The sequence below is a fragment of the Xiphophorus couchianus genome, chromosome 14, assembly GCF_001444195.1.
Source record: "Xiphophorus couchianus chromosome 14, X_couchianus-1.0, whole genome shotgun sequence".
Taxonomy (NCBI): domain Eukaryota; kingdom Metazoa; phylum Chordata; class Actinopteri; order Cyprinodontiformes; family Poeciliidae; genus Xiphophorus; species Xiphophorus couchianus.
This window is the reverse complement of record NC_040241.1, coordinates 8,880,609-8,907,224: the sequence shown is the minus strand read 5'-3', so window position 1 is coordinate 8,907,224 and position 26,616 is coordinate 8,880,609. Positions and strand designations below refer to the sequence as shown.

The window sequence follows — 26,616 nt, the reverse complement described above, 5'->3', positions numbered from 1 at the left end:
GTTTTGGGGGAAAACGATTATTTTACACAGAACGTCTTATTACAAAGATTCTACCCCACTTACAAGCCAGAAACAGATGACGTTTCAAGACGTGGATGAATGGACTTGATAGCCACATCTTCGCCGTCACTTAGCTTAGGAGAAAATTGCAAATCCTCCTTTGGAAAAATGACAGACCAAATTAATTGCGAACCACTGGGTAATGACTGCTGAGCAGTCGATCGGTGTTTGGCAGCAGCGTTACGCCGGGCGGAAGAGAGGCAGTGTCCGTTTCTGGTCCTCTGAGGAACTGGTTCATAACCCGGTGTGTACGTGCGTCAACGGTGGTAGATTGTCTGTTGGAGAGATAATAAGAAAATGGATTCGAGGGAATTTTGGCAGGCAGACCTTTCCCCCTCCGTCGACCTCATCTTCTCCTCCCTTCACCTCACCTCTTCCTGCTGCAGCATTCAGGGCCCTTTAATTAAAAACGGTCTGTCTAGGTAGCACTGAAAGAGGAGACTTGATCCCTTTGCTGGCAGACCATTGATTTAAAGGATATAAACAAATAGGAGGGTGTTGTTTCTTCATTGATCTGGTGATTAATCGAGGGATTTTCTAAAACCGATTAGAGTGGACTTTTTAAAGGATGGAGCTGATGCCCCATGAAATGCAAAACTGTCCTCTTGTTTATTGAGTTTTGTTAAGTAAGAGTAAGCAACAAGGGGGAGAAAATAATTTTACCTGAGCAATATAACGACATTCATAACCATTTCTGTCAAAACAACAATATTCATATTGTTGTTTCAGAAATAGAAACTATGGCTGCATAATAAAAGGATACAAATCAAATTCTAAAATACTAACTTGATCCCAGAGGGAAAGAAAATACAATGTATATAAACACAATAAATGTAATGGTAACTTCACTAAAGATAAATCCACATGTTTCTGTTTTCATCCACTTCTCCAACATTGCTGTGACCTTTATCATTTTTGATCATGTAAACAAACGTGTTCTTTGACATCTTTCATTGTAGAGTTTAGGAAAAAAAAAAAAGTGACAAAGGTTGGGAACACATAATTAATGCGTTGAGTAAAATGAATGAAAATAGAGGGGGTGTAACTAAGCCCGCCATCTATTCTGTCACATTTTAATTGAACTGTATTGTCATTCAAATTTAAAACTTAAGCATTAAAAAGTCGCCTCTAATTTTAAGTCGACTTTAAAACCTCCCCTTGTCTCATTAATGAAGCTGTTTTAAATAAAGTTCTTTGAGTTGCAGATTGGGGAGCAACACTGGAAACAAAGGGAGTCTCCTCTGTGCCTCTTTGATTCAAATGAAGCCAAAAATGGCTAAACGAATGTTACTAAGTCAGGAATCAATTACACTAATGTGTGTCATGTGAGGTTTTGCTTTCAGCACTTCAGCGGCTTTGTTGCTACTTGCTGAAATGACATTATTGGATTAGAATTAACGAGAGAACACACGTTTGTGGTAATTCAAGTAATTCAAACTTTTTTCTGCTGTTGTTCATGAACCACAAACTAATAATGAGGATGGTTTCTGTTTTTGCTTTGCTTCTTCTTTGTCTTCACCCCTTTGATAAAACGTCAGGATCTCATGCAATTTTGTACAAGAGTCTGAAATAACTACATCCATGCAGAATAGACTGATTCATGTAGCAGCACAACTCTGATCTCATATTTTCACAGGTTATCAGAAAAATGCCTATGTAAAGGGAAACTAACAGAAACGTCACGCTGAAGCCTAGTCATTCGTCTTGTCATGTGATGACCTCTGAGAGCTTTCATCGCAAAATCTCGTGTAGTTTCTGATAAAATCAGCTACCACAGCACATTTCATGCTCTGTTGCAGATTCAACGCGCACGTAAACCTCAGATTGTCTCCCAACAGTACATATGCAATGATAAAGCTCCCATTTGAAATGCGCTCGTTCTCATACCGACTGAAATAAAAATAAATAAAACAATAGAGAAGCAATCAAACTACCCATTGAGCATGAGGGGCTCAAAATGATCCACACAAAGGCAATTTTGTTTTACTTCTTTTCCGCTTCATATTAAGAATTTTGATTGCTAAACCACATATATATTCAACCAGAGTTTTGCAACTATTTTTCCCCGTAATCCTTGTCTCTGCTTAATATGATAGCTACAAAAGTAGCAAAAACTAAAGAATACTTCCTGGCAGCAAACATTAACATGCTGAAAAGGCAGAGGCCACAGCGCATTAGTCATTTTCAAACAGTTTTATTTCAATAATATTGTAATTTTTTTATAGTATCACCAAAAGTAATACTATAAGGCAATTCCAAGCAACATTCCAGGAACTCCTGAGGTTCAAAAAGTACAATAAGCAGATAAACTACTGACACTGGTTTTCACCCAGTGTCCTTCATATGTTAGATGAGTCTCTTCTCAGGCACATCTGAATCAAATGATTGCATTTCTGCCTTGGCTGCCATTTAGCACCGCAGAAGCTTTTCAACTACCTGTTCGTTCAAGGCAGGAAAACACCTCATCAGTAAACCTGATCAAAGAAAGTGATTTGCTGCCAAGTTACTCCAATGCTTTTCATATCACAATATGTCAATTCATTTTTTGAAGAATGAAAACTTAATCCCATTTATAAGACAATCCTGCAGGGTAAAAATAAAGAAAAGCCCATGGATTTTGCACAGTAGTTTGAGCCTGGTAATTAGCACAATGACTGCTGTTCGCACCTTCTCTTTTGCTGCTTCAAATGTAACCACATTCCAGTGTTAGACTCTTCACTTCAAGTGTTAATAATCAGGAGAAGTACAGTGCTGGAAGAACAGTAGTTTGCCTGGTTTTATATCCTTCAAGTATCCTGAGTATGCAAATAGAGCTCCTAGCATAGGACCGCAGGATTTTTTGTGACTGTCATCTGACGTCTTCACTCGCATCAACAAGGACTCTCAGTTTGCGTAACAAAATTACTGCAGCCAAAAGATTTCTCACATAACCAGATTTAACACCAGAGGGGAATCCACTCAGCGCCTTGCACATTTTGTCACGTTACAACCGCAAAGGATCTATGAGACAGATCAAAACAAAGTAGCCCACAAATGTGTAGTTAAGGTCATATGCAGACTCGTTGCCATGGCAACCAACAAACAACAGCCCCAGATCAGCAGAGCAAAGATTAGTTCAAGTGCATCGAGAATTAATACTTAAAAAAACCGCAAAAATATTTACCACACAAAAAATTTAAAAGCACCAAACAGAACATTCTGTCCGTTGCAGATTTGTTTTAAAATTTTCATTTTGCATCATTAGGAAGTGATCGCCAGAGCACTAGCGGTGGTTGATTAGCTAAATTACACACTTGCACTTCTGATTTTCTGTCAGAAAATCTATGTGGGTCGCCTTATTTTTGTGTTAATTGAACCGCAAAACTACGAACTGCACAGCAAGAGTACATGTTAAGGTGATAAAAGTTTACCTAGCATAACTAACCTACTCTCCACTTTCTTTATATATATATATATATATATATATATATATATATAAGCTTCTTTACTGATGTGTAAAAAAGCCTGTGAAATGTGATCCCTTTGGACCTTGTTATCTTGCTGCTGTGGCGTTGACAATTAGGTGACTGGAGAGAGCTACCATTTTGCCGACACCAGTCCTTCAGGAAGTTACGCCTATGATTCCAATGTTACGCAAGAGAAGAGAGCCAATCTTTGGTGGTTTTATAAGTTACTTTCCCACCTAACCTGTCATGAAGATTGTTTCCCAGCGTTATTGTCATACAAAGTTGTGAAGAAACAAGTCAGAGGAGTAATCACATTTCCTTACTAACTCTCTTTGTTAATGACCTCTTATATAATTATAGGAGTAGGTGCCTCAACATCAAAATGTGAGATCTTCTGATCTTGAAAAGTGGAGCTCAATGTGGTTCTACATGAATCTGAATCAAACAGGTCTTATCAATTGGAGGCTTAGAGGGAATCACAGCTTCTGTCTGCAAAGACTATTCCACTTTTTACTGAAACCCTTGGGTCTCTTTTCCACTGTCGTAACATTAATGCCTCCTCCTCTTTCTTTTTACTGATACTGCAAGTATTTTTGTCAATCTTACAATTACAAACTACACCCTGTTTTTCCAGAGCCTAACTGCCATGGCTTTGTAAGCTCCAGGCAGGTAAACTCACTAAATGAGAGCACTGTGGATGTATTTCAAGACAAAATCCTCAAACACACTGTTTCCTTGTGTTGCATCATGGGAAATTCAAAAGAAGTCAGATATGAAACCTCAGCAAGTCTGGTTCATCATTGGTCCGTGTCTTTTCAGGCAGTTTGTATTTTTGTTTGAAAAGACAAAATGAAAAAACAAAAATAGACTCGTTTTTTCGTTTATTAAACCAAAATTGGATAACGGCTCGGCTCAGCTCAACGAGCGCTGATTTTCGATTTTTCATGATTTCATTTTTGACAAGTGGTCTGACCTGGACGTTCTCTCTGCCCTGCACACTTGGCAATTAATACAAGTACAATTAATTTCATCATGATACCTTCACAGAGCTTATATTCTAACTTTGTTTTGTATTCAAAGCTAATGTTGGCTTCTCAAAGTAGCTTCTGATTCAGTTAATGATTACAGGGCTACTCCACCCAATTTTTTATAACCTTGAGAGTCTTTAATCTGCTCTAGTTTAAAAACTACAATTCAAGACGCTCCAACCGCGACAAGAACATTCTGCCATTCATACAAACCCTACAGTTTTAATGACTGGAATTTAAACTTTGACTGGCATAAAGGTTTTCCTTTGAATAGCATTAGCATACCTGGAACTAAATGCATAGATGAAGCTATGAGGGCTGCTTTGTAGCCTAAAAACATCTTTATACAACTTTTTGTGTCTAATTAATAGTGCATTTACCTCTATTTACCGCTGCTGGTTGCGCAGTGCAATGGAAGCCATCTTGCCGGTCCGGAAACGACACAGGTATGGCTGCAAGCTGCTGTGGGAAATCATGCCCTCGCGCTTTGGCTTTTCAAAATAAAAACTCAGGTTGATCCTTTTTTTCAGTGACCAGATGCCCGGTTTTGTTTGTTTCTCGCAGGAGCATTACTTAAACTGACTTGTGGTTGGCAGGAAATACTACAGCGTGACAAACGAACAAGCTTGTCTGTCCGCAGCCTGTATAATCTCTACGTGTGAGACGGCCCCTGTGTAAACCGGACAGAGAGAACTTCCGAGGAAGACCAAAAGGAAATCATGGAAATCGAAATTGATCGCTCGGGTGGTCAGTGTATTTTCAGGCAGTTAGTTTTTTTGTTTGAAGTGGAAAAATGAAAAAACAAAAACTGGTGAACAAATACCCTCAGGAAGATGTTGCATAGTCTCAACTGTCTCAAGTCACAGAATGAAGACGTCTGAGAGTGACTCCAACTTTTGCCTGACAGAAACGTCCCATGAGAAAAAAACGAAAAACGTCAACATAGTAATATGAGATTAAGCAGTCCTGCCGCGACAAAATTTAAGACGTGTGATTAATATATTTAAGGCCAACTTACGTTTTAAAATGAAGTTAAGCCATTTTAAGGCCTTAATTCTAGAGACATGGATTTAAAACTTTTTAAGGATGCTTTAAAAAGCATACACCCGCTTTTTTGGGAGAAATAGACCAAAAGTTCTCGCAAACTATTGTGAAAAGCTTTTGGACAAATACCAGGCAAAAGTACGTATATTCCTCAATTTAAAGAAAAATGATCAATCTTTCTCAATTATTGGCATTAATCCAATAGAAATCCTTTAAGTAATCCTAACTGACCAGAAAAGTTTAACTTTTCTGGGAAAAAAAAAAAAAAAAAATTTTCTATAGCGTATGTAGACCTCTGGTTTTAATTTCAGATATATGTATATTTGTCAGGCACATATGTGTTTCTGCATGAGTGGCAGTGTTTCCGGATCATTATTTGCCTGCAGGGTAGACTCCCCATCCACCCTCACAGATACAGCCTCTGTCTCACCCTGTACAACCCCCGAGAGAGTGTAATGAGAGAGGGTGAGAGCAGTGGGGAGACAGAGGTGGGAGAAAAGAGGCAGCAGGGGGAGAAAGAGAACAAGATTACAAAATGAAAGAGGCCTAAGACTAAGCAGGCACGCAGCACTGACAGCAGTCCTTTTAAGGAACGTCCTGATTGATAAAAATCTTTCTCATCACCTGCAAGCGCCTTAAACTAAATCCCTGCAGAAAGACGGAAAACATCAGCAGCACAATGCTGCCTTTGGCAAAGTCAGAAGCTCGTCTTCTGATTTCACTAATAATTAAGAGTGGTATCAACAGGAAACAAGAAGATAAGTGAGTTATCATTGTACATTTAAAGCTTTCAGGTTTTAATAGATTATGATTTCTAAGTATGTTTTTTTTTAAGTAAGCAGTATGTCTGCTACATTGGCTAGCTACAGTCCCTGTAACAATTTTACTACTTATAATTCAAGTAATTAAAAACATTTCAACAAAATGCAACAAACTCTGTTTAAACTTGTGCTGTTTCTGCTCTTTATCTACTGGGTAGTTATGCCCACAGGTCAGCTGTGCTTGTGTGTAATAAAACTCAGTTGGGAGCACTTTGAAAGGTTCACACCTTTTTCTCTGCAGTAATGCAGAGAGAATGCCGAGTGCTTTTAGAGCTTAGCTGTTTGTTTATATAAGGCAGGTCTGCTGAACGCAACTGAAGTTGAAGCGAAACAGCGTCCAGCCGTCGTCGTCACAATACGCACAAACACGTCAGCTAAAATCATAATTTTGCAACAATGTTTAAATACAAGTGGAGGGGATGTAACATTTCAGACAACCAATGAAGATAAAATAAAATTGTGCGTTTAAGTATGTAAAACTGCTATTAAAAATACGTAAGTTTTATACTCCGACTGCTTTGCAAAGCCATCTGTTTGTCGCCGAAAGCCTCCGGAGCGTTCCAAGAAGTGTATTTAACTGGAGAGCTTCGATTTTGCCTGCAACGGAGCTGGGAAACAAAACAGAGCTGCCCGCATGCTGCAATTAGGCTCTGATGCTGTCACAATGGGAGAGAAAGGAGGCGGATAAAAAGCCTTCTTGTAGCTGTGGAAGGACATTTAAAAGCTTGCTTAAAAAGCCTGTCGGCTTTCATCAGCAGGTTGCAAACGCTGCCGAGGTGGACAGAGGCAGGGTGGCCCGTGGTAATTACTATGTAAATGAGCCGCCGTGTTTGAATCAGAGGCAGAGCGGCACTGGAAAGCACTCCGACACAAAGTGATGGAGGATGCAGCTTCGGCGAAGGAGGAGGCGCGTGTCAATATGAACGCTGTGATTGTTTGCTGGATAACTGTTCGGTTCAGTGGATGAGGTTGACCGTGGATAAGCGAAGGAGCCGTTAGTCACAAATCCTGAAGTGGGAAGGAAAAAAAATGAAATCAGCCTCTCTGGAAAGCGTGTAGAAAGTAGGATGAAGTGCGCTGACTTTGGATTTGATAAACACAGAGGAGAAACACCAAAGGAGAAAATGACTCCCCTTCACACCGGCTTTGCTTCACATTCATCTACAGGCCACAGCAGGGGCAGGCGATAGGGACTTGGAGTTTTATCACGACATTTTGTAGTACTATTGTGACAAAAAATAATTATGATAAATTAGGTAACTGTATAGTGCTACAAATGCAAATATTATTCTAGAAAAGCATTCTTATTTAACATTTTCTTTGTCGGGATGCCAGTTACCTGAAGAAGCCCAATCTATGTCACTAAGCTGCACACAGTAACTGAATTTAATCATATTTTTGAATTGAATGATTTTTATTGGTGCTCTTATGAGACAATGGTTGGAGAAAATAGTAAAAATTAACATTCCCGATAATGCTGTCAGTTTGTTTTCTTTTAACATCATTAATTGGAATTTATCAAGACAACAATAAATCACAATTCTTTTCACAATATGAAATTTTTTATGATAAGTGATTAATGTCCATCGCTAGGCTAAAGTTCTCTCTGTTTCTGGTGCTACACTTTTTCCTTCCACTAAACTTAACATTAATGATCCTGCATATGAAGCTTCTTTAGTAGGGTCCGTCAGCTGGCCAGCAGCCTTCTTTATGCTTAGCTCATAAAGTAACATTAGATATTAAAATTTCACATTTTTTAAATCTTATGTAATATTCTCACTTTCTGAGACACTGAATTTTGGGTTTTCATTAACTGTACGTCATAATTATCAAAGCTTACAGAAATAACCATCTGAAATATACTTGTCTGACTGAAAAAGAAAATCACCCCAGCAAAGCAACTTTTTTTATTGAAAAACGTCGAGTTCTTTTGAAATTGCCGTGTTTCCATTAAGCAAATTTATTTTCGTGAATTCAATATTTGCGCCACAGTGTGGTAAATGGAAACGCTGCTTGGTTTTCCCTAGAATAATTACATTGATCATAAATAGCATCAGTACATCCAGTTCCCAGTGACAAAGGCAAACCGTAGCAGAGCCAGTTTTGCCTCGGTCCTTGCCAAGCCACAGTGGCAAACGGCTTGGCAAGGACAACAGATCATTTCTGATCACTGTCTGGCTGTGGTCAGGAGGGAAACAGAATAAATAGGTCACGCCCGCACGTATTAGATCAGTCACCTGATAATGACAAGAGAGATTTTACTCCTAAAACAGCATCGCACGCACAGTCTTTCTCCAGGGGTGTGCGCTGAATTCACGCTCCCTCTTTCATCCCATCTAACAGAGCAGCGATGCAGAAGCCGTCCCGCGGAGAAGAGACAGAAAATCACCTCGCAGTTTAGGTGAGGCGGCGCTGCGAGGTGTAAGACTGTTATCTGATTTAACACAGCTCTGCGCTCGTCGGGCCAGCGCTGCTTCTGCAAAACTGGTTTCTGACATGAAGAATGTGTGTGAGGGCAGATGAGGTTATGCACATGTTGCCACTGCTTTCATAAACCGACGGTGTCCTTGTGTGCCTCTATGAAAGTCTACTCCCTTGGACATGTGAGCTCCATCTGTGCTTACTTGCATCGAGGATGAATTTGTGTCCTTTAAAATTTGTGAATGCTGTAGTTTTTTTTCTTTGAACAGGGTTTTGACATATTTTTGCTCCTCTAAAGGGCATCTGGCAAAATCCTAACTTGCTTTTAGAGTCAGTAAGGAAAAACCTGAGTTAAAGAAGGTGGTGCACCCTGTGACCATTTGTTTTTCACTTACCGGTATTTCTTTAAAGATATGTCTGAGAAATCCTTTGACATCATTCACAGACTGCAAACAGAACAACTGTTCTAGAGAATTTAGTTATGGACAAGTGATCAAATCCATTAAAGACAGCTGGATCTTTTTTTTTTGCTAATGGACAAGCATCCCTAATTAAAGCATTTTTTTTGCTACCTCTTAAAGTGAAATCTCAACATTTTCCTTGTAAGACCAAAAGGTCCTGGAAAAAGTGAAGTACATACTGTATTTACAAAAAGAGCTTGATAAGAGTCTCAAACACAGCGCGGATAAAAGTCAACATTTGTGACCAAAATAACACGAGACCTAAACAGCCACATTTAGATGAAAGGAGACATGTTTGCTTAGCAACAAACCAAGGAACCACTAAGGCTCAAACCTTCCACAAATTGAAAACTGGAGCACCAGTCTCGGTCCAGAGTGAAGAAAGCCACAACGTCAACAAAGAACGCGAGGGGTCAGACAAAGAAATGCTACCGTTCCAAAATCTTGTCATTCAAGTCAAAAGTCATCAGGGAACATTTTGTGATCACATGAAGCATGGATTTAGCTATTTGAAAAATGTGACAAGAATGTGAATAGGGGAATTTCAACCCAAGAACATTGTGCAAACTGTCACATCATGTTGGAACGCATTTCGCTACATGTGATTCTGCTGTGTCAGCGTCTGGATGGTACAAGGGTGTTTTCACACCTGATAGTCCGGTAGAATTGGTTCACTTGTTACACATTCAAAGAGTTTCGCTTTCACACTGCACTGTCAAACAGCCAAGCCCTTTGGAAAAAGGGTCACGCCCCTCGCCTGTGGTGGTGTTGCACCAACAACCACTAGAGGGAACAACACCTCTGAAGAAGACACTGAGCCCAACTTCCTTCTTCATGAAATGTAAACAAAATTGGAGGAGCATCAGGTTTTATTTGGTAAAAAAAAATTAAAAAACACAAACCATTTTTCCCGCTAACGCTGGACTTGCACATACAGCATGTTTTGGTTGTATTTACCCAGAACGCTCTGGGCTATAGTCCACTTCCTGTTTTAGGAGGGTTCTATGGTTCGCTTGGCATTCACATGTGCATTCGAACTGCGCCAGATTTCGCTTCAGCCAAATCGAGATCTAGGTTTTTAGACTGACCACAATTAAATTTCTTCGGTCCACATTAGAGTTCACAACTCCCCAAAAGAACCTGACTTTCTAGGCAAATAAACTAGAGTTTAATAGCATTACCAGGGTTTTCGACCTCCCCCCTGAAGTCCTGAAAGAGGGTCAAAAGACCCTGGACTCTAAGGCTGAGACCCTGGACTCAGCCTTATTTACATTACTGTAAATAAGGCCAGTAATGGCACAAAAAAATGGTACAAAATCGCCTGTTCACACCTGCTTATAGGATGCTTGCTAAAATCCTTCAGGTCAGTCGACCCGTCTCTGGGCTCCAAAGGTAGAAATGTTAAATGACCCTTCTCTGGTAATGCTAGAGTTTAAACAGGGTTGATGCAACCTAAATGTGGTCACAACTTTAAGTTTCAACAAGAAAGTGATACTAAATGCACATCACAATTTGTTTCTAACAGGTAATGGAACCTACCAGGGGACTTCTAAAATGGGCTTGACATTTTATCATTTTTTATCTGCGAAAACTCTTTATGCATCATAAAAAAAAAAACCCTGCCGTTTTGCTCTTCAGAGGAGCTGTGTGTTTCTGCATCTGAACAGAGCTCTTTGCACTGTGCTGTCGGGATGCAGACAGCCTCTCTGTAATAGCCACAGACCCTCTGACCAGAAAGCGGATTAATTAAGAGGCCAGACAAGAATCCCCTCGGGTAGAACGCCGCCTGCACCTCCCCCTAATAGTGGTACACACCACAAGGCCACGCAGACACTAAATTAATTAATAAGTAAATAAAAGAGAGGGAAGCTGTGTGCAACATTCACTCACACAGAGATGCAGGTGAATTAAAAAGAAAAGCTGGTCTCAGTGGTGGGTTTTGTACCAATCAAAGGTACTTCAAAAGAGCCTTTATGCACACAAACTGGGAACTCAACACTCTCCTCATGTTTGTTGCATTCAACAAATAACTTCTTTGCCAATAATAATGCCGATTTATTAATAACGCCCACATGATCTGGTTGGATCAAAGGGCTGCGCAACAAGGTGAAACAAAGAACAAAAACCATGCATCATTAAGAATACAACACAAGAAAAGAGATGAAATGAAATGTAAATGAAAGTATGATAAAAACAGACTGAAGTATTTAACATTTTTAAAAACAAATTAAACACAGGCAGATTACAAGGCCGCAGGGCAAAAATGGGTTTTTAGAAGGCTTTTGATCTTCCTGAATGTAAAAGATGTGACAAAGGTGTTTAAAAATGGACTAATTTAAAAGTTGTGTTAAATTATTTAACCTTTTTAAATTATTTTTCAAGGAGTGGTTATTCTTGAACTTATTATTTAGAACTTATTAAAAAGTTCTAAATAATTTATGACAAACATTACCTGCAGTTAGACATTTGTATTCACATTTTATATTTTTTTTTACTCCAGGGTTTCTCCCAGTGTATTATAACCCAGGCTTTACTTGTTTTATTTTTAATGTTTGCATTTTTCAAGACTTTATAGTTTGTCTACAGATATTAATCTTCCAATAACACATAATTATCAAGTGATATTTTAAAATTTCCTGTCAACTTTAAACATTTTTTAACTCAAAAACACAACGGGCCGCTGGATGAATGACTGCCTCAACACCCAACCACCGGGCTTAGCAGGTTTTCTAGAGAAAACCTTATTTCTCCAATACTTAGTTAAATGACACATATGTGACAAAATATGATATGATAAATAGCTTGCAAACCTGATCCCTGCATTGTTTCTCTTATTATCTTCACTCCAGTGTTGATCGGTCTTTCCACATCAATTTATTTATTTCAATATTCTATTCTTACTTGATGATGATGATCTATTATTATTACTTTTGTGTTAGTATTATTACTATTATTTTGAATAAATGTACATTTTATTATTGTCTGCCATCAGTTTGTTTTATATTATGTGTAAAACTTGTACTTTAATTAATAATCTTTTTCCTGCCACTGTATATCAGATGAAATGTACTCAGACAAACTGTTAAATTTAATATATTCATATATATTTTTTTTTTACTGGAGTTAAAGTCCAGGAAAAGAAGAGAAAGTGTTCTCAGACAGACATCTGTCAGCACGCTTCAGCCTGTGCCGGTGCTCTGTGTCAATCGCAGTCCATCTACTTCCACTTCCCTCTTGTAAGCTGGTGAATAGGAGGTAACTGGATCCGGTAAAAAGGAAGCACTGTTTGAGGACATTTAACAAAAAAACCCCCTTCAACTCCTCTAACAATTTTCTTATAAAGGCAGGCAAGAACGAGTAATGTCTTTTTGCCGCGCTGCACCTCATTAGAAATCATCTCCTTAATATGTTTAATTATCCGATGTGGTCTTTGGCCAAAGTGGGCCCTGAAAAGGGATCTTCAGTATCTGATTTCTGGCTCATTCTATGTAACTGATTCTATAGATAACGTATCAAATAGCTTGTTGTTGCAAACAACATGAGAGTCGATATGCGACAAAGTGTGCTCTGACTGACCAGTGTCAGTTATTCTCCTGGAAGATGGCGCGGCGCTTGGTGGGGCTTTTTGTGCAGGGCGGGCCTTGTGTTTCCAGCCCTCGGAGGAGGTTAGAGTTTCCTAGAGGGGTCGTGAGAAAAAGGCCCACTCGGAGAAGAAAGGTTTTTGGCGTTAGCGCCACTCCGGAGTTTACGGGTTACAACTAAACATCAAGATCGGAGAAAGTCAAACCTGAAACCCGAACCTGGCTCGGTTACACTACGGTGAGAGGCATGACAGGGACAACTGAGAAAACATCAAAACACTTGCAATTGATTGAATAAATGAACTTGAACTTGATGCAGGACATATGCTCTTACCACCATCTACTCTTATTCTACCCCGAAAAATAATTAGCTTCGTGGAGCTCAGAGAACAGACTTTAAAAAACTTTCGTTAGCTTATAAGTGAGTGGCTTAGCACCAACATACATACACCACAAATCTGGAACAAACTTCCAGAAAACTGCAAAACACCCAAAACACAGAGTTCCTTTAAATCAAGGCAAAAAACTCACCTGTTTAGAGTTGCCTCTGATTCATAATGACTGGAACATTGATAAATATATTTGATATGTCTTTGTACCAACTGCACAGTGGCGCAGTTGGTAGCACTGTTGCCTTGCAGCGAGAAGGTCCTGGGTTTGACCCCAGCCCAGGGTCTTTCTGCATGGAGTTTGCATGTTCTCCCTGTGCTCCCAACCCCACGAGGGACAAAGGTGTTAGAAAATGGATGGATGGATGTCTTTGTTAGATGATGGCATTTTACAAAATGTAATGTGTATTACTTGTTTCATAATTGGTGACTGAATAATTTTTTTAATGTAAAATGCCTTGTTGCTGAAATGTTTTATACAAATAAACTTGACTAACTTGATAATGGTGTCAGTACAACATGTGAAGAACATTTTTTATGTCCTTCCTGGCTGTATGAAAAAGTGCGTCATGTTATGTCAAATCATTTCTGCTTCATTTGAAGGTACACCCACTCCTGTGTTAAACCCTGAGTGAAAATCTTTTAATAATGAGATGGAGAAATTTCAGACTGTGAAAAAATGTGAATATCCTTGAAAAAAAAGTCTTTTTTTTCTTACCATTACTGTGTCAAATCATTATCTAGCTGAAGAAAACCAGAAGAAATTTTAAGTGGCTTTGAAAATATTCATACTTCTAGAACTTTCCCACATTATGTCATGAAGGACCACAAAACAGTGCAGAGTTAGAAGTGTTAAGAAAAAAATGACGCTTATAAGTAAGTTTGGACAGTATGGCTGAAAACCGTGTCACAATATAAAGGTTTTGTATCAGTCGATACTGATAACTATTGATTAGTTTTTTGTTTCAAATATCTGAAATGTTGCCAAAGTGGTGGTGTGACCTTTCCTGTTTTATACAGTTTTCACTCTGTGTCATTGTTTTTTTATTTTTAAGCCAGTTACTCAACAGGTTGTTGCTAGGTAACCAAAGAGAGAGTGAGTTCATTGATGCCATCAACCTTGCTTAGCTGACCATGAGACGTTGAGACTTTAAAGCCTGTCCTCTGCCTACATCTCCCAGAATGCTGTGAGGCTCTGGATCGTAGTTCAACGAAATTAATTAATATTCTATCAAGCGTATTTTCTATTGATACTGATCACATGTCTATTGCAATATATGTTGTTATTGATTTATTATTTAGCCCTAGCAAAGAAATCCATGGTTACTCTGGGGGAGCTGCAGGATTCCACAGCTCGGGTGGGACAATCTGTTCACGGGACAAGCTGTGCATGGCACAAGCCTGGCTTTTATGGAAGAGTGGTAAGAAGAAAGAAATTGTTGAAAGAAAAAAATATATTTAAAATGTATTCTTTTGCTGAGCATTTTCAGAAAGGAGACACACCAAGCATTCAACACACGGCGAATTTGCATGGAACAGTGGAGAGACAAGGGGACACGTCACCAAATGTGTAGCCAAGGTCTGTTTTAATTTATGGCTCCGAAACAAACATCCATGTTGTTAATTGTACGTATGTGGAAAATTCCAGTGTTATAAAAACCAGATTTGAAGGAACTGATTGTATAATAAGCAATACCTGCAGTACCGTAGCAAATTTCAGGCCCTGATCAGAATATTGAGCTGTTTATTAGTCAATAATGAAAAAACTCATGAGACAAATATAACATTTTTGCTTTTAAAAAAGGATTTTAAACTAGAAATGGTGCTAATCTGATTCAGTGACCACATCAGAGTCAATACCGATGTAACAATTCTTCATTTGGTGTTTGATAGGAACAGCAAGAAAATATTAGTAATTGTCTTATAAATATATCATAATTTTATGCTCATTGAGAAAAAACACTTTTTTTGCTTCTGTACTATCTGAGGAGCTGGTAGTGACTGGATTAAAGAAAACTGTCACAACAGAGAGTTCTCGTGAGCCGGAGTTTGTTTACCAGCCCCAGCCGCACAAACTGAGCTGCTGTTGCCATTAATAATGAATAATGCATTTTCGGCAAGGCCATCCAGATACAGGACTTTTGCTCACATAATCTTCCTTTCCCCAGTCGGTTTTTAATCCACCGTCTGCTGGAATCTGGCTATCGGACATCTACAAGTAGATGAAAACGTTCGCACCGGGGGCGGACTCCTGGAGCCGGGCCCAAACCCCGACAAAACCCTCGTCCATCTGTCTGCGTCTGGCAGCGGGGGCTGCGGTCAAAAGCACACTTAGTAGTCCAACACAAATGAAAGCTCTTTTTATTTTGCACATGGGATAAAGAGCTCCTCACAATTAATTTTTCAGTAATGCTTTGAAGCCTCTCCTGCTGCAGAAACAAGCTCTCCTACAAATCACTAATACAAAAGTGACTCTTCCATCTGCTGACGAATTTAATCGGACCCGATCATATTTATCTTTTAGTTCTGAAATAGTTCACAAGCTCTTTTTATTACCCCTTTTAATATCACTTTTGAGCTAAAAAAAAAAAAAAATGCAGCTGTTTTTCTTTTGGTATGTATGAAAGGGTTTCCAAATTAAAATCAGTCAAATTCAAATTCACAAAATTGGTTTGTAAATGACAGATGGTAAGTACATGGTTTTTCACCAGTGTTACACATGAATATGGAATAGTTGCAGTTGAAACCAGATATTTAACCACACTGTAGAAAGAGACCTTTTTCGTAACGGTTCGACGTTAAATCAGACTAAACCTTTACCGCAGCATTTTAGGTCACATTGGGGTAACTTTTTTTTCACTATGTCCTTCAAATTCACAAGTTAACATACATTAAAATTACAAATAGATGTGTGAGAATAACAACATTTCCTGGACAATAAATTGTTCCGGAAATTATTACGATAAACAATAATATTGTTATTTTGAGACGATTTTCAAGTAATGTATAAAAGTATATCAGCAATGGCATGACAACATAAGTTCCCCCTCTCAAAGATGCATTTTGTAAAGAACACTTAACACTGGAACTGGAAGGTATTTTTTTAAATGTCATCAAAAACGATAAAACGGAGAAAAAAAAAACTTACAACAAAAACCAAAAATAAAATGGATTATCGTGTCTCTAAACAAAATTGCCCTTCAAAAAATGTTAATCACCACAATAATAATGAGCAAGCTCATTTTAATTTATCATTAAAATTAACTGATTAATTGCTGACAGGCTTAATTACAATGCATTTACACAATTTAAAAAAGCCCAGATTACGATCACATAGCTTCACAAGCTTCCAGCAGAATAATATGAAACAACTGAGTTAAATGGATGGAGGTACACCAAATATCTCAAACACAACACTTCCTTGTGTGACATCATGAAGAAATAAATTTAAAAAAGGAATCAAGCATGATACCAGAAAGAGAACAATGAACTCCACTGTTGATCCTTGGGGATCATTTTCAGATATGTAAACGTTCATCTATTCAAACTATTAAATGTACAATGACGGAAATATCCAGGTACCGTACCGTTCAGGAAGGAGATGTGTTTTTTGTCCCAGAGGAAAACATGTTTTGGTGTGCGCATCAATCCCTAGAACAAAAAGCAAAAGACTCTATTAAGATGTTGGCCGAAGCTGGAGAGAGAGCGTCATTACCCGCTCGACTTCTTTGTGGATGTGGGCTGAAAAGCCGCTCAACGACAAAGAAGCCAAAACTTCAAAAAACTGATTAGAGTGTGGAAATACATGCAAAGAAAAAAAACTTTGATTTTAGTCTGATGAAATTGAAGTTTAAGCGTTTGGCTGTAATAACAATTGATACAAAAATGTGAAAGTTTGAAACAGCATCCAGCTGGTGGCAAAATAGATGGCATAATCTGTAACCTTTCCCCAAGACATCAGCAAGGCAGATAAAGCTTAGGCACAAATACGTTTTCCAAATGGACAATGATCATAGGCATTCCACTAAATTAGTTACAAAGGGGCTAAAGGACAACAAAAACAATGTCTTGGACTCTGATCTCAATCCCCTGGAAAATTTATGGGAAGATTTGTGAAAGTAAGGTGGCCTACAAACCTACAAACCCACAAACTGGACTCGGTTACACCAGTTCTGTCAGAAGGAAAGGGCCTCAGCTCAAAACACTTAACCCAAGCCAGACAGTCCACAGGCAATACTACCAAAAATATTCTCTTTGCTTTAACATGAGAGTAAAAAAAAAAAAAGAAAAAAGGTTACTTGTCTATTTACAGATTTCAACTACAACCTCACACAACTTCTCAAACGTCCTCGTTTCTTGGGAAACAATGAGTTTAATTTCCCAAAAGTAATTTTTCTAATCAGTCTATTTAATCACGGAGGCTTTTTATTACCATCAGGAGCTACCCACACTAAGAAAGATGGAGCTGACCGGCCACCCTGAAACGCTGCAGTCATAACCGATGGCTTATGATGAGACGTGTGCACACAGGCAGCTTCCTCTCAATCCATGGAGGACCACAAAAAAAGACATCACTCACCATCTGTGCTCCAGTAAGATTGTCTCTTTATTTTCCGTGTGCGGGCTTTCATGTGAGGCTGAGCTTTGTTTTGAAAGCACATTTGACCTCCAAAAAAAAAGAGGAAAAACAAAGATGCTGCCCTTCTTTTCCCCCCAAATCCTTATCTGGAGGATTTCATTTTTTTTTCCTTTTATTTTTTTGTTGCTCATCACTTTTCATCAGTGCAAGTCCAAGTTTCATCTTACTTGCCTTGGCAGGTTAAATAACAAATCAAAGTGGATTAAGGAAGTCATTTTGGAAAAAGGAAAAAAAAAAGCAGGTTATCTGAGGGGGTTTTTTAACTGTGGTTTGTAGGATTTGTAGCTTCACTTGCAGTTAGTTCTGTGGTTAAAACGAACACTTTTTTGGGGGGGATTTCTTCCTAATTAAACTCATTTAGAGGTCACAGGATTTTCACTGATCTTTTTAAAAAATATTAATGCTCAGATTTGCCTTATCTGACCTCAAAACCCCCAAAACTACAACTTTAAAACCGCATCTTTAAACAGCTCCACTGGGACTTTGATGAATGGCTGGAGCTTGACTATATGCTATCTAATCTGACCGGTTTTGTTCTCGGCGAGGCAGTAAGCACTGCAGTCTGGCTCTGGGCCCTTAAAACTCAGATCCTCAGGGTCACCGTGCTCCTTGCAACGCACAGGACTGTATGTCTTTGTCTACTACTGTATAAATAAACAGTTTTCTCGGAGAGCTGGCCTTTAAAGGGCACCTAGAGTCTGATAACGTCTCACACCAGCTGCATGGAGCAAGAACCAATTCATTTTCTTTTATGAAGTTTGCCGTGCTTTTGGGTCTGGACGGGTTTTTTTGTAGCCTTGTGTTCAAATGTTTATAGAAAGGCCATAAACACAAACCAGCAAAAATGTTTGTGAACTGCGACTCTGCTGAGCTTATTATATGAACTAGTTGAAACGCTCTGAAGAATGTTTGTAAATGGCTTAATGGAGAAACGTTGTGATGACGTGTTGAAGGCGGAGTGTCGGAAAAGAGCAGGAGCTTCTTAAAGAGACAGAGGCCCAATTTCAAGGTGTCAAATTGAGAAGTTGAATTTTGTTTAGTTCATGTTTGATATATAGCATTTTGATAATAATGATATCAAAATGCTATATATATATATATATAAACTCAATATCTTACCAAGTATTTTCTCTGATTTCCAGAGCAAGTATCTCAGTACGCTTGAACTAAAACAAAACTAACTTTTCAGAAAGAAAGAAGAGTTTGTTTTCAATAAGTACTTTTTTTTAAAGTACTTATTGTACTGGCAGATTATTTCACTATTTCATTTTTCACACGTTACAAGTGAAATAATATTAAGGATTTATTGATTTAAAACAAGCTCTCAAGTTTTGTCTTATTTCAAGTGTAGTAGGATATTTGCACTAGAAACAAGATCAAAAATATTACGTAAGATGTGACATAGTTCCTTAATTGTGCTATAAAATGGAAAAAACATAAAACTGTCCCTCAAACTAGATATTATGTAAAGCTTATTCTGTATTTTATCGCAAGCTTGAGTCTAAATAACATTTAAATATGGCAGTAAATGTTAGGGCTGGCAATAATTCTTGCTTTTCTGTTTCAAATAAAAGCACTCCACACTTATTTGTTTAAAATTTCTGCGATATTATTGAGATAGAGAAAAACAATGGTATTTTTTACTCAAGGCTGACTGCTCTATCTCCTTGTTTTCAAATTCATTTCCATTTCAACTGTCTAAACAGAGAATTTATCACTCTGTCTATATTTTCAAGGACTTCTAAATAACATGCACTTGTTAGAACAAGTTTCCTCCAGCTCTTTTTATTTATTTACTTTTTCTTTTTTTTTTTTTTTTTGCTAACCTGAAGTCGCAGCGATGCAGACAAAGAGATAAACCAGACTGACCGGAGAAGCAGTGGACTAGTTGATGGAGGTGGAAAAAAAGACACACAATGATCAACCTAAATAGATAAATCTGGTCAGCTAAGGTGGTAAAATCCTCATTGGAAAAGACGAGAAAACTAGTACAGCGTTTTATTTATCGCAGATTGTTCTCTGATACCACTGCTTATCTATGTTACACACAACGTGGAACGTTCCTCGGAGCAAATCCATCTGTATCTGTTTAATCCTTACACAGACACAGGTGCTTCCCTACAGTGTTCAATAGGCCATCACAAGGCAGCACAGAGATAAACAATAAATACACTCAGACTCAAAACCTAGGTGGTTTCAGACAGTAGAAACTGAAGAAACAGCACATGCATGTGGCAACCATGCATCTTCATTCTGCTAAGCAAAAGTCCTAACAATTGCACCAACATGCAAACAAGATCTATACAGCATAAAATGGATATAAAAGACATTTACATGTAAATGTCAAGTGAGGAGACTTCTAAATAGAGTTAGAAGTTTTTTCTTCTAACTCTTTGAAGGATGCAAAGTGACAAAGAGCGAAGGGAGCCAGGTGGGCCGCCACTCAGAGTCAGCTTCTCTCCTATTGGTCAAGATTCGAGCTTGAAGTTGTGAAAGTTCTTTTTTTTATTGTTTATTTGATGCAACATTTGCCAGAAATTTATTGCAGAACATATATTGTTCTGGAAAAAGACTGAGCGTTAACAGATGAGGGAGAAAGAAGGGATGGAGGCAGGAGAGAAGAAAAAGGCACCAAAATTATTAAATATGCAACTAAAACAGTTGCAGGAAAGAAGCAACAAAAAGCAAAGCAAACAGTTTAGTGGTGCCGTCTCAGCAAACACAGAGATGATCTGAGCAATTTAACTGCTTACGACTATTATTTGAACAAAGCTGTTGCTATGGAGAGAGATGCAGCTGAGAAGACCGAGAACTGACAGAGAAAAGAGAGCCATAGATGAAGCTACACAGAAAGAAATGTCTTCAGCTACATGTGATAAGATATATAGATAATCTGACAAGTACTACTATGTATTCCTGAATACTTTTCCATGCTTACATGTAGGGTGGAAACGATTCCTCGAGTGATTCGAGTACCTCGATTATTAAGATTCCTCAAGGAAAATTCACCTGCCTCGAAGCTTCATTAAGTTATGTTTTATTATTTATGCACCGTGTTCCGGCCGGGTTGATATTAGCGTTGTTCAGCGCGCTCACTTCCGCCTGAGTTGTTGACGAAAGCTAACTGTTAGCAGCACAACGTCCAATTTTCAAGTTCGCCCTGGGAGGATTTTACTACGGAGCCCCTAAGGGGACATGGAGAGGAAAAAAAAAGGAAAGAAATCCCGACTTATTATCTCGAGATCCCGACTTATTATCTCGAGATCCCGACTTATTATCTCGAGATCCCGAGATCCCGACTTATTATCTCGAGATCCCGACTTATTATCTCGAGATCCCGACTTATTATCTCGAGATCCCGACTTATTATCCCGACTTATTATCTCGAGATCCCGACTTATTATCCCGACTTATTATCTCGAGATCCCGACTTATTATCCCGACTTATTATCTCGAGATCCCGACTTATTATCTCGAGATCCCGACTTATTATCTCGAGATCCCGACTTATTATCCCGACTTATTATCTTGAGATCCCGACTTATTATCCCGACTTATTATCTCGAGATCCCGACTTATTATCCCGACTTATTATCTCGAGATCCCGACTTATTATCCCGACTTATTATCTCGAGATCCCGACTTATTATCCCGACTTATTATCTCGAGATCCCGCGACATTTCTGAAAAATCGCGAGTTACTTTTTTTGGGGGGAAAGGCATGTTTTTATGCGGTAAACGTGGGGGAGTGTGTCTACATTGATTATGGAGGACGACTTATATCATTTTCTGCGGTCCAGAGATGTCCCAGAGGAGGATATCATGCACATGCAATTTAGCGTACATCCATCGGTAACCGTGAAGCTGTCCAGAGGACTGTAGCTGGTTATTAATGAATTCTACCAAAACTGCCAAGTCGGAAAAGGACTTGCGCCGAATGAGTCCCCGCGCTCTGAAAACTCTCTTCAGATGTCTCTCACTAATACTAAATCCATGTCTGCTGTCAAGCACTGATTTAATGTGTTTATACTCAAGCCCAAGCTCGAAATAAAAATCTATATATCTACCCCATGGGTGGGTGTCCTCCATCACTGTGATTAGGTCGTTATGTACTGATGTCGGGATCTCGAGATAATAAGTCGGGATCTCGAGATAATAAGTCGAGATAATAAGTCGGGATTTCTTTCCTTTTTTTTTTCTCTCCATGTCCCCTTAGGGGCTCCGTATTTTACCGATTCATGATAACGTCCGGGTTTTTGTAGTTTTTCGGGGGACCAATGAACATCCTTAAAATGACGGGAGCGATGTCTGGAGAACGGAGCTGCTGGTTCAGAGCGAACAGCCGGGACGAGCACGGCGGGATTATTTATGCAGGTGAGCGGATAGACTGAACACTGCGGACGGTTGTGCTTTAGATGCGTAGTTTTACAAACGAACCGGAAAACAAATTTGATATCATCCCTGTCGCCGGTAGATGTTTCTGTGTGTGACGAACGAAGGTGCCAAATCCCGTCGCTATTATTGCTGAACACAAAAGCTGTAAATGTCTGGGCAAGGTGAGAGTTCATCTATTAAAATGACTGAAGATGAATACATAAACCAAAAGCTGGAGTATAGACAAGCGTATTTGTCAGCCTGCCTCTTTATTAAGAAATTTAATATAATTTCAGATCTTTGTACAACTTTTCTTCAGGTTAACTTAGAAAATGAGCTATTATTGTTACAAGTTAATTTTCCAAAATACAGAAAAGTTATTCTTAGGGAAGCTCAAATGTGAAAAATTGGACTGATGTTGATATGCAATAGTAACACTGCTGTTATGTTAGATTTACCAATGTTTTATTTTTTTATCCGATTACTCGATTACTAAAATATTTGTTTACAACAGCCCTACTTACATGTATGTTTTTCCTTTAAGCTCTGAGTTATTTGGTGGAAGACATGATGCAGAGAAAACCAAACAGGTAGAGAGACAAGAGAGAGCAGCTAGAATAGCAACTAGGAAGGAGAGTGCGTGAATCCTCCTCATGTGAAGCATGTATTTCAAACAGTGAATTTCAGCCTCTCAGCGCCATATAAAGCATTCTTTGTCATAGCACTGCTGGTTACAATAAAGATATGACAAACTGAAAATTCACACCAGATAACAGGAGAAACCATAACATTGTATCACATAAATTAGAAAATGAAAACTGCCATTAAGTGTTATGCTTGACTTTTAAGCACTGATTTTTATTTTTTTTAAAAACTGTGAGCACAAACTGCATACTGTTGACAATCACCAGTGACAAAGATCAGGTTGAAACTAACAAGTATTTTAGTAACAGATTATTCTGACAATTTACTGACCAATCATATTAAAAAATGACACAATACAGATTTTTTCGTTTAACCACATAAGCCTTTAGAAATACAATAAAATATTGAAATGAGTAAGAGATCCAATTCCTTTTTTAAATAAGAAATTAAAAAGTTTAAAGGTAATTGAAAATCTTTATTCCTTTAGTGAACACTTGATTATTTGCGGCAAAGGATGTATCTGCGGCCAACTCTTCCCCCCCAAAAAACAAAAAACACTTCTGGCATCAACATGTGAAAAGCTTCGTCTTTTCTGCTCGACTTAACTTCAGTACTGTGTAGGGTTAATCTGTTGTTAATTTTGTGGATTAACCAGTTAATGATTGGATATCTAAAGGTGCTTAATAGGAGATTCTTTTCAGAATTTGAACTGGGTGAAGCTAAAACTAAGCCACCTGCGGAGTTTTGACCAAATGTATTGGCCTACTTACAGTATTTGCACAGTTTTAGCATTAGTGTCATTGTATTGTTCTGTCAGAAAATTGCCTTTTTTTTCATCTGTATACTCCAGTTAACGATTAATCAGTTAATCATTACTGTAAATTAGTTGGCGATTATTTCAACACTCGATTAATCACGATTAATTTGATTAATCGTTCTAGCCCTATAATGTTTTTTCTTTTTTTATATATTAATAAAACTTTTCCTTAAAACCAGTCCTGGCACAAAATCAAAGCAGTTTTAATCTAGAAATTATCCAGATGTAAGCAGTAGTGGCTTCTTTAGCGTACTCTATAACAGAACACCCTGTTATAACATGGCCTGTATCGCTACAAAATGAACATTTGTTAAATGTGATTATAAAATAATATCTGGCTGACGGACTCTGAAAATAAGTGTCATTAATTTAGATCTACTATTCTGCTATAAAAGAATAGATTTCAGAATATGATGAATAAAAGAATCCCCTCTTTCTTGCTGAGAACGGAGTTTATTGATCGTTGAGCTTGCGATGCGAAGCCGAACACGCAGAGAGCATTTCACGGGTCCAGAGAATAAGTGAAATGAGAAGCAGCAGAAAAAAAGGCAAATATCACACCATGAGTAAAAAAAAAGCCGAAGATGAAAAACAGAGATATCTCAGAAAACAGTGTCAAGAGAAGTGGAGTTTTGATGACTACACTGAGCCCTCTGTGAAAACTGAGGATGAAGAATCTGCATCTTCACATCCCAGACGAACCTCTTCTCTTTCTAGTGGATGAGGACGGCGAACTGCAGGAGGGTGATGGACTCCCAGCATGTGAAAGGTCTGACCTCGTGGAGGGGGTGTCAAGAAAATCCGAGCTCATCCCACTTCCCCATGCTAGAGATTTTAGTTTAACAGTAATAATAAAGTTATCTTTAAAATGAATCACTCAAGTGATATCAAGGCCCAACAGTAGACTTAAGTGTCAATAAAATAAATCTGGTTGTGTGTGTTGTTTTTGTCTCATGCAAACTTTGCTTTAATTCTACTTTTTTCTATCTAATCATAAGAAATCATAGTCAGTCAGAGAGAGTCATTAAACAGGAAAAGCAGGTTTCCTGGAAAAAGAGGAAGTTTCCAGCCTGCAGATTTATAAAAATAGCTGAGACTATTTTAAAGCATGAAAGTTTTAAAAAATTAAATCTAAACATTATTAGTAATTGGATAAGATTCAAAGTAAAATACTTATATGAATATTGGTTTACTTGTAATAATACACTTATATTTGTGGGAACTACAAGAAAAACAAGTAACTGTAACTTTAGTAGTAAATAATTAGAATCATGTATTATTCTTGGTTTCTTTTCAGAAAAACATCTGTAATAACTCACATTAAGATTATAATAAGAATAATTAATAAGTTATGGTTATAAAATCATAAATGAATGATAGATCAGAGAAGCTGAAGAAAATAAATGTGATATAAGTTATGGTTATAAAATTATAAATGAATGCTAAATCAGAGAAGCTAAAGAAAATAAATGTGATATAAATGTGATTTTGACATTAAACTTGAAATGGTGTAAGAAGGTGTAACTGCAATTAAACATCACTGATATGTTGGAGGTAGAGAGTAGGTGAAAGGTTGTGCAGGCAAGGGACACAGGAGGTTGAGCAACCCTGAGACATTGGCACAGACATCAGGAAATGTCTGTAAGACAGTGATGGATATGAGATCATCTGTCTAAGCAGACAGCAGGCGCACCAGGGGGGTGGATGAACCCTATAAAAGGTGGGTGCAAAAGAGGAACCTTTCGTTGGATCCTCCGGGCAGCTTCGAGCCAAGATCGAGATGGACAAAGAACTCTGCAGCTGAAGAAGAGCCGGGGCCACGGAGCCGGAGACTGTCCTGCACATGGAGACCAACCCGTCTGGCCCACAATCTGTGGCTTCGAATCGCACTTCTCTCATCGGCTGGGTTCTGACCCCAAAGACAAAGATGAAGACAAAGACAAGGAAGAAGAACTGGTGCCTTTTTTCCTGCCAGCACCAAGTCCTGTGTGACCTCAGCATCCATGCGGAGAGGAGGCTCATCAGACCTGCGGAGATCCTGGCCTTCATCGATCAACATCTTCCTCCTGTTGCAACACCTTCTTCATCATCGTGCCAGGTCTGGGGTTCGAGGCGCCAAACTCCGTCCGTCTCTCTCTAAGGTTCCCTTTTTTAGTTCTCAGTATCAGCAGTAGGGAAAGATAGACTAGATGATTGATTTTACTTATTTGATTATTTTTGCTACTGAATGAAGCTGTACTGACCCTTGCAAAAATGCCTTACTAATAAAATATTTAGCATAAAGAAAATCTAAAGATGTTGTGGACATTCAGTTAATGAGTCACCTTAAAGTTCTTTGATGGTTGTAAAATAGCTGTGATGTTTGATTCTGGAGAGGAAGAGGTGGAAAATGTTTTTAGGTTGCTGGTAGCCCATATTTAAAACCTCATACTTGGGACTCGACCGAGTCACTAAAACCTACCTGGTTCAATAACAAATGCAAGTTGCAAAATAGAGAACGAGCGACCGTTAACAGGTGTGCTCTGTGAAACTAGTTGGCTGTAGGCTGCTCAGTCTGGCTAATTCACAGGGGGAAGAAGGGTGGGACACCTGGATGTAGGCCGTCAGATAACCAGGCGAATCGTTTCTCGAAACCAGCTTAAACAGAGTTTACTTCAGTTCTGGACAGGGTAAATCCCAGCAGATTTAGGAAACTCAACGGACCCGTTAGACGGAGAGCTGGTAGCACATCTCCCCTCTCAGAAGAGGAAGTACGAGAGTGAGAGAGTAGAGACAGAAAGGAGGGGGGGGGTGTTGCGCAACAACAAGTGGCGCCCAACGTGGGGCCCAGTCCAACGGAGTAGGAGGGCCCTATGGCCAAGTTAGTAAAAACAGATGTGAGGATCTGAAT

General features: G+C 38.6%; 1 protein-coding gene across 4 annotated transcripts in view; it reads right to left on the bottom strand.

Moving 5' to 3' along the window:
• The window catches only part of gal3st3 (galactose-3-O-sulfotransferase 3), a 44,388-nt gene that overhangs the window by 4,944 nt on the left and 12,828 nt on the right, over positions 1-26,616 (bottom strand). Inside the window, exons 2-3 of one of the 4 annotated variants that reach the window (XM_028038667.1) lie at positions 16,839-16,902; positions 64-335 (exon numbers count right to left, since the gene is read on the bottom strand). The exons of 1 other annotated variant lie outside the window; for it this stretch is intronic. In XM_028038667.1, the coding sequence (XP_027894468.1) occupies positions 64-118 (55 nt within the window). In that variant the 5' untranslated portion in view covers positions 119-335; positions 16,839-16,902. The remainder of the gene's footprint in view (positions 1-63; positions 336-16,838; positions 16,903-26,616) is intronic. 2 more of the 4 variants (XM_028038665.1, XM_028038666.1) reach the window with 2 other exon arrangements.